This window comes from Pangasianodon hypophthalmus, chromosome 9, assembly GCF_027358585.1.
Source record: "Pangasianodon hypophthalmus isolate fPanHyp1 chromosome 9, fPanHyp1.pri, whole genome shotgun sequence".
Lineage (NCBI taxonomy): Eukaryota > Metazoa > Chordata > Actinopteri > Siluriformes > Pangasiidae > Pangasianodon > Pangasianodon hypophthalmus.
In genome coordinates, this window is record NC_069718.1 from 26,789,607 (window position 1) to 26,804,368 (window position 14,762).

The 14,762-nt window shown below is 39.1% G+C and overlaps 1 protein-coding gene and 1 long non-coding RNA gene across 12 annotated transcripts in view; one reads left to right on the plus strand and one right to left on the minus strand.

Annotated features, from left to right (window-relative positions):
* The window catches only part of anks1b (ankyrin repeat and sterile alpha motif domain containing 1B), a 195,284-nt gene that overhangs the window by 110,895 nt on the left and 69,627 nt on the right, over positions 1 to 14,762 (minus strand). For all 7 annotated transcript variants that reach the window (XM_026919638.3, XM_026919636.3, XM_026919637.3 and 4 more), the window contains 2 exons: positions 12,914 to 13,095; positions 7,443 to 7,559 (listed from right to left, as the gene is read on the minus strand). In XM_026919638.3, the coding sequence (XP_026775439.1) occupies positions 7,443 to 7,559; positions 12,914 to 13,095 (299 nt within the window). The remainder of the gene's footprint in view (positions 1 to 7,442; positions 7,560 to 12,913; positions 13,096 to 14,762) is intronic.
* On the plus strand, positions 69 to 14,723 carry LOC128318938 (uncharacterized). 5 transcript variants are annotated; one of them, XR_008302363.1, is made up of 6 exons: positions 69 to 1,256; positions 1,374 to 1,511; positions 2,848 to 2,918; positions 3,685 to 4,074; positions 7,458 to 7,580; positions 10,329 to 11,214. It is a non-coding gene; the product is annotated as an uncharacterized LOC128318938 (long non-coding RNA). The 5 variants fall into 5 exon arrangements; XR_008302365.1 differs by having other exon boundaries at positions 1,377 to 1,511; XR_008302366.1 differs by lacking the exon at positions 69 to 1,256 and having other exon boundaries at positions 1,276 to 1,511; positions 3,685 to 3,821; positions 3,932 to 4,074.

A 14,762-nucleotide genomic window follows, 5' to 3' on the forward strand; every position in this document is an offset into this window, starting at 1 on the left:
ATGAAATTAAATGTTTCTACATTAAAAAAATCCTATAAAGAGCAGTAAACAGTAATAAATGAAACAAATTCAGTATCTGATGTGACGATCCTTCACTTTAAGAAAAAAACAGTATCTGAGGTGCAGTGTGTGCAGTTTTATAAGGAAATGAGCTGGAAGTGTTACTGAGCATCTTGCAGAAGCAGCCACAGTTCTTCTGGAGACTTTGACTGTCGACTCGCTTCTTATTTCTGCAGCGAAACCCAGCAGCCTTCATTATGTTTTTATCTGAAAAGTGTCTCTTATGGAATCTGCTGCTTTCTTTACTGACATACAAACATTTTTCTGTAACGTTTCATTTTGTGCTGGAAAACTAATGTTTGGAATCTAAAATGTTTTTGTACTGAATCAATAATGTAGAAGTCAGAAAATAAACATCTATAACAAAGTTTGTACTAAAAAAAAAAATAGGGTGTCTAAGACTTCTGCACAGTACTGTATATATTTACCTCTAAATATTATTTATAATATTTTTTTAATCTAATATTCAATACACACAGTTGCTGTTGTTCACATAAAATATCGTCACTACCTCTCAGGGGTACGCTGCTTGGAAGATTTTCTGCGGCAGCATAAAGGCTCCCAGGAAAAAGGTTAATATTTGTGTTTAAAGACTGACAAACATCATGGTTAAATTTAGCTAACTAATAGGCTTTTTTCCAGGCAGTGTAGCCTGCTAGAATTACTAGTGTAGGCAAAGTCATATTAGCCAGTGAAATCTTTGTGTAAGGGCTAACACTATATAAAAATGTACTTTTAAATAAACATAAAGTTGAGAATCTAGAAAGCAACTGAGTAAATAAATGATATTTCATGGTGAATTATGAAGTGCAAGACTTATTGGATTAAATGCAGTGTATTTATGCAATGCTTTGATAAAATTATAAGGCATGAAAAAATATTTGTCAGGCTTTGAGAAGATTAGCAGCGACGTACTGTATGCAGGGTGAAGTTAAACCCTGGGGTTTTATTTACATAAAGGCAGAAGCAAACAATCCAAAAAGGCAAGCAAAAGCAGCATCCAAAAATAAAATCCAAAGTCCATGAGGCAAATAAGGTAACAAATGACTAGCAGTAAATGCAAAACAGGAGGAAAAAAAAAACAAACAAAGAAAAAGACAAACTAATGTAAATAGAGGAGTAAATGAGGGGTTAATACGGGACTGGTGAGGACCTTCAGACTGCCTGAGCGAATGCAGTTGAATGAACCAGGGGAAGTGAGTATGGTTACAGACTGGAGATTCTGGAGGATGGGGCAATTGTCACAACATTAGGGAATAAATAATATTCGATGCCTACTAGCACATTAACGCACTCATATTTGGTGTCCAAAGCAGGTGCTGGAGGGTGTAAATTCAGAACAGTATGCTGACGCTCCTGCTGTAACGTACCTACCAGTAATAAACCGGAGGGTTGAATCTGATGTCTTTCAGCAAGAGGCATCACAAGTCTTTACTGCACGCCACACACAGGTACCTTTTTGCTGATTCTGACTTAAATGGTAGATGTTTACTTTCAAAACATGGGTTAAATAAAGCTTAATTACAGAATACTTAATTCAAGATTAAGACAAAAAGTTGCCAAACGTAGTTAAAATGATTTGCTTCTGCAATTAAAATAGATTTGCAGTCACAAGGAACCGGGTCGTATAAGCATCCAAAAGCATCCAAACGTCTAAGGGCCAAAACATACCCTATATCTCTACACAAACACATACTCTTCAAAGCAACACAAAGTAGAGTTCACATGTTGCTGCGTTCAGAAATGTGTCACGGCAAAATTTATAACACAATGCAAGTGCAAGCTGGATTCTGAGCACTGCAGCAAGGGGGCGCTATAGTCAGCTCAGGGCAGAGGCTAGTTTCTCCCCGTCTGTCATGGCACACCTGCAGTCTCTTACAGAGCTGGTTTGTTCATATGAACACAAAAAGTCATCGGCTCTGCACGCCGATCACACAGCAATTGAAAAAGCCTGGTAAGAAATTGCGTGTTCTGTTAATTCTGACAAATAAAAATGTCAAGAGAAAATATTAACAGCTTCAGGACAGATATGTTAAAGCCAAGAGAAGGAAATGCTGCTGGTGGCCATCCGGCTTTTCAGGAAATGCTTCAGGGGCTAATGTGAAACGAATGTGTCAGAAGCACTGATTAGTACATTTCAGCACACTCTCTAGAAACACTTATCACTTCAGACTGCATGAATATCTGTGATTTAAACCATTCAGAAAAAATCTCTCACTCAATCACTCACACTGAAAACGTGATGCAGTAGACACACCACTTAAATAAAAATTAAATAAAAACACTTTAAATATAATCACAGTTACTTAAGGCCTTAAAACCATGAAGGGCCGACTGATACACGTCTTTTAATTGCATACGTTTCCTTTCTGTTTCACTGTAATCACTTAATATTTCATACTAATTACTGAAACATATGCTTTTAAGATGAAAAACAGAAACATTTCTGGATGTGTCACTATGCTTAGGAGGTATTTTAATCCATTTCAAAATATTACACACCTTATGTAACATGGAATCTTGTAATTTATTGAGCTATCTGGCTTGAGCAGGTTTTTTCAGACAGGATGTAAAATTTAAAAGGTCACCGTATTGCTGAAGCCATTTTAAAACATTTAGATTTATCTGATTCAGGCACTGCTGTGTTTTAATCATTGTCATGTTGAATAAATGATCTTCCCTCCACAATGCTTCACAGCTGGGAGGAGGCTTCGGGATCAGAATACTGGTACATAGTGTTTTTGTTTTGTTTCCAGAAAGTTCATCTTTTGTGCCATCTTTCCACAGGAGTCCTGTAAAACCTCCAGATGGTCCTTTAGAGATGGGCAACATCTTTTAAGAGCAAAGATTCCCCCGAGGTAACCCACCATTACTGCTCACCTGTTCACGGTTTTTTAATGATAAATTCATGAGGACAGAGTCAAGGACAAGAGATGTTTGCAAATCCTGAACTGATGCCCAGAGAGTCTTAGAAAGTTTTGGAGTTCAGTATACTGCACTTGAACTGAATGAAAAACATATGACCTTAGCAAGTGGAAATATCTTAAATAAAATTGTCAAATGGATCTAATATTACCTCTTGTAAGATTACACTAAACCAGATATAAGATTATTAAACCTTTCTAGCCATTTTTTTTAACTGATTTCAAGTTTGAAATAGTCTTGATCTATAGGCTAGAAATTTTGCTAATTTTTGATTTATATTTCTAGAAAGAAGTGAAATTATCTGCTAACAGAATAAGAACATTTTAAAAATGTCTAGAAATAGGTTTAATAATCTTATAATTGGTTTATTGTAATCGTATAATAGGAATTATATATAAAAATATGAATATATTTTCACTTAATAAATAAATAGCAGGTTAAAAACTGTGTAGTTTTATAGCAAGGCAGATGAATCCCACATCTAAAGTAAAGTAATTACAAAATCTGATTCAAGTTCCTTCGTTCATTACTATAAAAAATCACATTATTTGCATCAGTTTTGATGTGGAACTGAAAATGTTGTGCATGTGGGTTGTGCTTATTTATTATCATGATTTAGATGAAGATTTGTGATCCAGATAATTCAGTTAGCCACCTTTTTCTCATAACTGCGTGCCCGTGATTGCCAACCTTTCACAGCTATGTAAAGAGGAAAAGATGAAGAAGGAGAAAGAGAGAATGGACAGTGAAAAGGTGCTCCCCACTCCTCTCTATTTTTCTCTCTCGTCTTGTGCAGTGCTGTGACGCAGGTTTTTGGATGGATTTGTCAATGCGAAGTAGGCGGATATCCCACGCCTTGCACTTTATGAATTTCTGTCTCCTAGCAACCATAAGAACCCTTGTGCATATGTGGTGTGTGTGTGTGTGTGTGTGTGTGTCGGTGCAGGAGAAAAGGACTGACGAATTAAGCATGTCTGGAGGTGCAGAAATATTCCTCTTAGCAGGAGGAATCCCATCCAAAACTCCACAACTCCCAGACTCCTTCACTGTTGCCATGGCAGCAGAGGGATATATACACACATGGCACAGGTGGGTGGGCCAGCATGTGACTTGATTACACTTCCTGCAGCATAATTACATTTCCTGTGTGAGGGAGGAAATCCCTCCTCCACATAATGCATGTGGGGTCTTCTCTTACATATTACATTCAAGTCATAGGACACACACACACACACACACACACACACATCTTTTTTCCTTCGACCCTGCATGGTCACAGCTATTAGATATTCCAATCCTTTTGGGAACAGTTCGTCCCCACCAAGATGGAAAAACATGCCCACATAAATACACACACACACACACACACACACACACACACACACACACTGGAATTCCTCAGAAGAAATAATGTTGCTGGTTTTTCTGTCTTTATTTCTCTCTTTTCATCATGCTCTCTCTCTCTCTCTCTCACACACACACACACACACACACACACACACATGCAGGGTAGACTGTGTGATTGTTCAGCTGCTAAGGAGCTTAGCTTCATTGTCAGATCAATACCGTAGCCCTCACACTTCACTTCTTCTATATAATGTATTTATCTATCTATCTATCCATTCATCCATATATTCTATCCATAGTGCTCCAGTAAGAAGTGCAGTAGGGTCTTCGCAGCTTACTTTCATCAAGTTCCCATAGCAACACACTCACATAAAAAGAGACGCAGGGACACACACTAAAACACAAGCAAACAGCACCACCACTCTACTCAGTGTTTAACTACATGCACATTAATACACTAAACAACTAAAGCAAGATCCCAGTCCACTCTTACTAACCCTGTCCTCCTCGGCCATATTCTTAATATACTGTACACACATAAACACAGAAGGAGCAATTTATTTTCTATTAGGAGAAAATGTGTGTGTGTGTGTATGCACCCACTGTAAAATGAGTTGACCAGCATTTATGCATGCACATGACCCTCTTCTGACTAAACCTGCAGCTGAAATGCCAAATAATCCACCATATAAATGAAATGCTCTGCTGCAGGCAGTCTTAAGTCACCCACATAGCAAACCTGCACTCAGCAAAGTACCTCAGTTTATCCTCTCAACCCTCATTATGCTTCATTTTCCACAATTCTGAAGAAAACTGTCCAAGTTTGCTTTCAGTTTTCGAGAGATACAGTACACTGGAGGACTGAAGCTCAGATTGCACATGCACATTAACTCTTCTGTGCAGGTCAAAATTTTAAGAATTTTTTATGATTAAATGTGATTAAACATATAACTTGTGAGTATTTTTTAATGATGTAAATATGATACAAAAAAGCGAACTCACAGAAGCCATCAGGAGGTTGCCCAAATAGGTCAAGGGCTTTTTCCTGTGTTTACTTCCATGAAATCTGTTTATATAGCTAATAAGAAGTATATAGCTGTATAATCTTTGTACAGTTGGGGTCATACGCCTTGCAGAATCTGCAAAATTTTAATAATTAAAAAAAAAAAAATAAGAGGGATCATAAAAATTGCATTTTGTTTTTTATTAAGTTCTCCCCTGAATAAGCTATTTCACATAGCAGATGTTTTGTCCACAAGCAACAATGATAACTGAATTCACACAAATGAACCACTTCAAAAGTTTACATACGCTTTATTCTTAATACTGTGGGTTCAGATCAACGACTGTTTTTGTGTTTTGTGATAGTTGATCATGAGTCTCTTATTTGTCCTGAACAGTTAAACTGTTCTTCAGAAAAATCCTCCAGGTCCTGCACATTTCACTTCACCTGTCAGTGGTTTTAATATTATGTCTGATCAGTGTGCTTCATCCTCTTCACTAATAATAAATTAATTTATCACAGAAAAGCACAGTGCTTGTTCTGGTTTCGCTGTGTTTCTTCTTCTTAATTTTTTTTGAAGCTGTGATATTTCTTTGTTCACTTCGTTAAATTATCTGACTACGCTGGGTGCTTTTTTCCAGGTTATTTGTACTAGTAAGAAATAAAAAAGAATTGACTGTTGCACCATTAAACAGACCAACAAGCTTTGCTTCTCTTTAAAACTTTCTGCCGCCATTGTGATTGCTGTCATGAGCCAAGTGTAAAATCAAAAACTCTGCCCTTACATTGCCATACAAAAGTATTTACTAAGCTTGAAAATCCATAAGCTGGTACCCAAAACAGACTTTTCTGTAGGTTTTTGAAATTCAAACACTAACTATAATATATATAGTGTGATCTGGGTGTTGGGTGCATGGATGTTGGTGCCAGACGGGCTGGTTTGAGTTTTTCAGAAACTGCTGATCTCCTGGGAATTTCACACACAAGAGTTTCTAGAGTTTACACAGAATGGTGCGAAAAATAAAAAACCATTGAGTGAGCGACAGTTCTGTGGGAGGAAACACCTTGTTGATGAGAGAGATCAGAGGAAAATGGTCAGATTGGTTCAAGCTTGCAGGAAGTCTATAGTAACTCATATAATCACTCTTTACAACGGTGGTGAGCAGAAAAGCATCTCAGCATACACAACACATCAACACCTGATGTGTGATCAGGTTCCTCTCCTGTCAGCCAAGAACAGGAATCTGAGGCTATCATGAGACTCACAGACTCACTGAAACTGGACAGTTAAAGATTAGATTTAAAAAATCACCAGGTCTTTTTCCAGAGCCTAAATTCCATTTACTCTACAAATGGTGGATTTTTGCATGTGACACTTGAACAGAAACGCAGAGTAGTTTGTACACAGCAGACATTTCAAAGTTAAATTGTTACTTGGTGCAACCTTTAAATATTTTGTTGTTCATAAATACAAACATATTGACGATTTCTGTTCTAATTAGCCTGCGACAGAGCTTAAGTTTCACTGGTGCACCTGGCTGCAGAACCTATCATGAACTAACAGCACACAAAAACCTTATTTACATGGAGTTTCCTCCTCATACTTTGCATGTGACATCATTCATGCAATTTTTCATTTGTAAATCATCTACAACACACACATGATTTGCACATTAAATATATATCATTGCACATGCAAATGATGTGCTTCATAGTAAATGAGGTGTGATGTGTCTCTTCAAGAATCTTACAATATTTTTAAAGCAGAATAGCACTGAATTTAACAAACATACAAGGCACAAATCAGAAACTAGATTCATACATTGCTTTGATTAATTGAAGATGATTCCCCTTAATAAATAATAATTTCCCTAACCAAACAGTGGTAAGTTTATACTGCAGTTCCAGGGTTATATGTAATTATTTGTCATTCTCTTTAAAATAAGCTACAAACAGATGATTTAATAAAAACAGTGGTACTGAGGTGGATAGTTATTACACCACTCCATACCCAGTGTGGGTAAGTATTTGCTTTTTTGGGCTGGTAAAAGGGACGGTCATCAAACTGTGTGTGTGTGTGTGTGTGTGTGTGTGTTTGTGTGTGTACCTGTGAAAAGCCCAGATTTCTGCAGCCATTGCAGGGTGTAAGTGCCTCCCACAGGCCTGAAGGGCCACAAGTTTTCTCCTCTTCCTCGATCGCTGCAGGCAACGGAGGAGTGGGCCACTACATGAAGAAAAAGAACAGGTAGTTAACACACACACATATACACACACACACACACACACACAAATCCCCAGAGCTGTTTTAGCTAAATGTTTAATTCAACGCTACAGCCACCTCAAGACAAATTTGTCTTGACCACTGTGATTACAGTTGATCCAGTTTGTATGTATGCAATTATGAGACACAAACATAAGACAGTTCATACACAGTTCAATCTGTGTACTTCACATGTGATCAAAAATTCCAGCACACAGAATCACACAACCATATGTATCCTACTGATCAGTCTGTACATCAGTCAGAGCTTGATTTGGACCAAATCACAGAGCAGGAGATGCACTGATTTTGTTCTATAAATATGCTTCCTGCTATTATATAAATTCATAAAACACATTAACATTCACACTTCGGTCAAGTCTGCTCTCTCCTGGCCACATGGTGATACTGCACTTGAAATGAGACCTACTGTACTCTACTGAAAATAGTGTGGTGAGAAATCAGTGCACTGCTCTGATGGTCAAGCAAAATAAAAATCTATATTATTAAAGAAATTTATGGCTTTTCAATTTCAGCCACCCATGAGGAAGCAAAGAGGAAATAAACACACTAAAATGCTTTGTTTTGGAAACATAGCTATACACAATTGTATACAAAAAGTTGGTATATGAGCAGCCATTTTAAACACCTAGGCCCTGACTTACTAAGATGCCTGCACATGAGAAAAGGGCTAGGGAGTGAGGGAATCTGATCAGGCACAATACCACTTAGACATATGTCTTTCTTTTAACCTGAATTTCCGCAGTCCAAATTCTCCCATCCATCTCCTAGTGTCTTAGTGACCCTCCCCACAGGCCTCAGGGCTTGAGGAACTGTCACTAAATGCCATTTTTGGCATACTTGGAGGCTAGGTAGGTAGTCCTTCATGAAAGTTGTCCAGGAGTTGTCAGGTAGAACTTGAGTGTGTCTCCAAAAGTGACAATTTAGCAGTTTTGACTTTGAGTAGACACCCAAGGAATTGCTGAGGAGTTGGGTCACCCCATCAGAAGAATATTTGGGGTGACTGGTTCTGGGTCTGCTGACATGTATCCTAGGGGTTTAGAATGCACTCTATCTCAATAAGCACTGTTCAAATAACTTCCTCAGTCATGGCTTGTAACCCTAGCACAACTTGGGGAGAGGACCTTATAGCACGTACATCTCTCTTCCACACTCTTCCAAAGTGTGGTGAGATAGAGGAATTGAAATGAAAAAGAATTTTTTTGGCTCGCCAGCAGAGGATGTGAACCACCAATGTCTCTTGAAGTTCCTTCTGCACACCAGAATAAGAGTAGTTGTGGCAGTGGTAGGTCCAATATCTTAGATAACCTAGGCTTGGCTCTCTACCTTTGGTAATCAGCACAGTCACGCTGGTGATGACTAATAGCTTCTCTACCTTGTAGAATCTAATACTGTCACTGTGTCTCAGCAAAGACTCTTTCTGACCCAGCTTACTGTCAAAGTCCTTGATTAATAATTTGGTGACTGGATGCTGGGGTGAATGACTTCTGAATCCAACTCACTGTTCTGACATAACCATCCTCCCACCAGAATCAGGTCTTTGCTGATAGCTGCTTCCAGACAGCTATACTCATAACCAAAGCTGTCTTTCTGAGCTTGCTGGATCACAGCAAGTTCAGCTACCTGACAGTCTTGTGCTGAGGGATGATTACTTTTATCTGCCAACCCGTGAAGGATTCTCGTATTCGCTTCTACAAGTTGACTAAAGGTTTGGTGTTGAGTGACCTCTGGAAGGTTTGGCAGTTGGGTGTTTGGGCAGTTCTTTGGCCTCTGCTATACAGAACAAGCAGGGGCTACAAGTTGCTCCAAACAGGCAAAACCTGCCACTCAGACAGATGGGGCTTCATCTCTGTCCATATCTCTCCAGACATACTGGCAGAAGGTGGACTTGGTGGAATATACCGCGATATCACTACTAATCTCTTCACCAAGCCTCTTTGCCTCCCTCTAATGCTTCACAGTTGAGGCATGGAAGCTTCAGGATTAGCTCAAAGGAGGGGCATGTCCTTCTTCCTCAGAAGAGGGGTGGCATATGAACCCCTACAATCACAACTTGAAGCTTAACTACCTCTTGATCCTGCCAAGATTTAGTGATCACTATGGTAGGGGAGGACATCCAGCTGCCATAGCTTCTCTACAGCTCAGCAGAAGGGGACAAGGTGGAGATAATTAAACAGTGCTAAACACAAGAATCCCCATGATGAGCTTATACAGACCCTTATAGTGTCCAACTCTGTCTAGTCTTCACTACAACCGAGCCTCCAGGTCATCCAAGACAAACAGGCTCTATTGGGGTGCTTAAGTGGGGGTAGCCTGAGCCAATCAAAAGCACTCGGAAAACATTGTGGAAAGACTGGAGAAGTAGTCCACAAAGATGCCAATATTCTTTTTGTAATCAGACAAGTGAGAATGTGTACTCTGCCAGACCCACCTGTGAATGCATTGAATGCTCCACTGATTGAGAAGGATCTACTTGGTCATGAAGCAGGGAGATAGTAAAAGACAACAGGAAATTTCCTCACATCCTGCCTTGCTGTTCAGAGGGCCAGATCCCTGCTGGTTTACCTTGTAATCCCAGTTGTTGGGCAGCAGCTTGGAGCAGAATGGTGCGCTCCGATCCATCATCCAGGATGGCATAAGTTTCCAGTTGCTGATCCTGATTTCAAATGACTACTTTGCTCACTTTAAATAATGTACAGCTGTTCTTTGCAGGTTGAGCCACATAAAGCATCTCGATTGTGGAACTGATGAGAAAAGATTTCTCTGGAGGAGGTCTGAGGTTTACCTCATGGAGGACATCAAGTGCTGTGCTGCATGTTTTGCATCTACTCCTCTCTACTACATCTACTCAAATTGCACTGGGCTGCTTGGTGAGAGCAACCATGGCACCAATACTGATGGTTACTCCTGATCCAGGTCTCTTTCTGCTCCTTTGTCAGGCTCTATAATTTAACACATTGGTTCAGGAAGTGCTTAGTACTATCAAAGAAAGAACAGGTTTGGGCTTCTTTTTCATATGCTAAAAGGCTGACAAATGCTAGTCAGCTCCAGGAATGGTCATTGTTTTAGAGGACTGGGACATTTGGCCAAATCCTAGGTAGGCTTTTGACTTGGTGGTGTCCATCTGTGAACGTTGACCAATCCTCCTGAATTTGTACCTCCAACAATTCTGTAAAGCCCATGACTGTTGGAATGGGAGTTTGTTATGGGTTCACATGCCATTGGAAGTGAGCTATCCAACATGCCCACAAGTGACTGGATTGACATCATATCAGTTTTCTGCTTTAGAGCAAAGTCATCAGGTTGCTCATATTGTGAGGGCCTCCACTGTACCTGTGTATGGGTCCCTGCTGTTGCTTTGTAGTTTCTCAGTAACATGATAGGCTGCTTTTTTGTCTTAACTTTAAGAGAGATTAAAAAAGGGAAGCAGATGAGGGAATGGCTCTTTATAGTACTACTATAACGTAAATGATAACAGCAACCAATTCATTTTGCAGAAGTTCTACAAAATTAAATGCAGAAAGAATAAAACACACTTACTTGTGTAAAAGTGCTTCTACTGTTGTAATGATTACTATTACTATCTTAAGTACTAAGATACTTGAGTACTTGATTTACTTAAATAGTTAAAAAAGTAAAAGTAGTGATCAAACATTGCTCAAGTAAGTTTACACAATTACACAATTACACAACTAGTCAAAATGTTCAATTTTCAATCACTACTAAACATTGAGGCATCTTAAGTTTAATACAGAGCTTTCATACTCTAAGACATCTTAAAATCTGGCTAGTCTAGCTCACTCAGCTAGCTAATGGATTACCTGTACATGTTTCTACAGGTTGGATGATGAGCTGTGAAATGCTGATATTTCCATGGGTTTTGGCTCACATCATTTGCAAATCATTATCACATTTTTTTTCTTCTGAGGCATTTAAAACTAAAGATAGCTGATAAATTGGGCCAGGGATGTTCATCTGCCTCCACTGTCTCAGACCCTGCTGCTGACTAAGCATCTGGTGCCTTCACTGTAGACTTTTGGCAGCAAACTTGATTCAGTCTCGAAACTGAATTATTTAAATTTGCACATAATGTCTTTTAATTGGCTTACAGTCTGCCAGGGTTAAATGCATTCTTTTACTCTTCAATGGTGATCATACACAAATGTAATGAAGTTGAATATTTTATTTTTAAAAAGTCAAGTAAAGGTAAACATACATGTTCTAAAAAGTACAGTTACAGTGAAACATGTATTCAAGTACTGTAACAAGAGCACATGTTACTTTCTACCCCTGATCAAAAGTAACTATAAACAATTAAAAATTATGACCTGTCATTCATTAATAAATTACAAATGTACTTGTTGGCAATGGTAAAGAGGAATAACACACTTCAGGACATGCTGTTATAGGAAAAATAATCCATTTCAGGCTGAAATGTTTTACTCCTTACTTAAAGTCTAGTTACCCCCAAATGTGAAAAAGTGCATTTAAAGAGTCCATTCTGATTCCACTTTGTCACTGTGTTAGAAAAACACATTAGCTAGCGAGGTTTCATCAACATTAGGCAGAGTGACTGCATTTGTTAAACTGGCTCTGTATCCAATGTGATCTTTGCAGGAAGATAGCCAAAGCAATAAAACATTTCCATGTCATTTTGTGGAAAAAATTGTTTATTAAAAGTAGAAAATACACTGATTAAAAATATATATTTCACGAAGCAGAGAAAAAGTTTTTTTTTAAAAATATTGGTTAAAATTGGTATTGGTTCTTTTTTTTGGTCATTTTTAGACCGAATGTCCTCATACATGCACAAACATCTGAGAGTAGCATGCACCACTAATTTACATATTTACATACAAAATATTATTACTGGGGTGACACACTTCTCACCAATACGCCATAACACCATCACTATCCTGCAGAGAACACAGGCGTCTTACTCAGATGAAGCCTGGACCGTTTGGTTTAGCTCACGCTTCAGTACGAAAGCTAACTTTAAATAGCTCAACTGTGTGTTTATTTAAATTGAGAAGCCAGTGAGACTAAACAAATATGAGGTGAAGATTCCTCCTCAGGACTTTCTAACCACCACTAACCACCCCTATGCCCCCACCCCTAAAGCCCCACCCCTACGCCCCCACCCCTACACCCCCACCCCTAAAGCCCCACCCCTACGCCCCCACCCCTACACCCCCACCCCTACACCCCCACCCCTAAAGCCCCACCCCTACACCCCCACCCCTAAACCCCCACCCAAATTCACCCTGATGTTAGCTTAGTGACAGTGCTGATCCTACCTTACTGTGCTGCGTGTGTGTGGTGTTTCTCTCCTCGTCTGAGAGCGTGCCACTGCAGAAGCTCTCCATGGACTGCGAGTGTGATGAAATGGCCTGGCAAAGCTCCTCAAAGGAGTAGTCCCTGTCCCGGCACATCTTTATGTCATTCAGTAACTTTGACAATTCCCCTGTCACTGTTTCATCTGCAGATCAAGGAAAAGAGAGATTTATGAAGACTGATGGAGAGGGACATATAGAGAAATGTTTGGTAAACAAATCTGTGATTATTAAGATTCCTAATTTGATACTAAGTTAATGATGGTGCACAGGGTGTGAGAGAAACTGGTGCATAGCAACAACCTCTGCTCATACATGTGTCCTCAACTGTTTCTGTCTTTGGTAAATCTGCCCAAGGAGCTTTAATCCCCGGTTCCCCTCCATCTTTCACTCTTATCTCACACACTCACTCCCTCTGCTCTGGTCAAAATAACCATTTAATAAAAAGAATTTTTTGGACATGAGATTAATTGGAATTTGTGCAATATCTCTAAAGAACATGAAAATTCACATTTCTAGTACAGAGATAATGCTCAGTTAATTATCAAGTCAAGTGAAGTCAAGTCAGTTATGACCTGAGAATGGCAGTGAAATAAGGCTGGTAAAATGACTGGTCTTTGTAAATCTCTGAGCACACTCCTGCCATCAGGAAGATTCCCAAGCATGGTGTTTTGTGTGATCATCTGCATACAGTGTCCATATTTCTAATAACTAAGCTGAAGATATGTTGTGTATTTACAATGATATGTTTATAATGGCATGTTTAAATCATTTACACGGTCTTGATATAAAATCTAAATAAATGGGCTTGATGAACAGGACATCTGCTAAGCCTTGAACATTGCAGTTATTTATTTCAGTCGCCTTTATTGCCCTTCTCCCCTTTAGCTTGCTCAGTAAACACGAGACACTGGAGAAACTGTACATGCAAGTGCTCTACTGAGTGCTGAGTTACACCTTTTAGTGTACTGATGTGTGCTAACATCCATTATGCTCTTTGCAAACTCTTTAGGTTTGGCTGCAAATGATACTGTTAAGAAAATGCAGTCACAGCAATAGTTAAGGCAGGAGTTCAGCAGTAATCCTGAGCACAGACACGCTACGCTGTAAGCCCTACGCTGATGCACATCCACTATTCTGCAGCCTTTTCCAAGCTGGAAGTCCCAAAGACTTCAAACATATTACAGCTGACTCCAAGCCAGAGGCATCCACCTGCACTCACAGAGATGTGTTTAACACATCTGGCTCTGAACAATTCATAGAATTAACCAGATGTTAGATCAGGGCTAGAACTAAACCTGAAAGGACTAAAGATCTCCAAAAGCAGAGTTGATTTTGTTGATGTATGATAAATAATGTATGATGTTGATGTATGATAAATAAAATTTACATCATTGCTATGAGCATGGACAAGGTTTAACTGGTATATAACACTGCTGCATCAGTAAAAGTATTAAATTATTTAGTTTGAGATTTTTTGTTTCCTTGTTTTCTGATTTGCCCCACCTCTGAAAGGAGACTTCTCTGTTTTAAGGGATGTGACACAGCTGGGAATAATGTTTTTCCTGACATCATTACTACATGTACTTACTTCAGGTTTCCTAATCACATTATACGGATGTAAGGTAAATACACAAATGCGCAACATCACCAAATCTTTACACATCGGAAGGAACCTTACATTAACCCACCACAGTACCATGTGTCACCACTAGGTCCTGCTATTACCTCTTCTGTAATCTATCAATGACAGTGACACGTCATTCTCTCTTTCTCTCTCTCTCTCTCACACACACACACACACACACACACA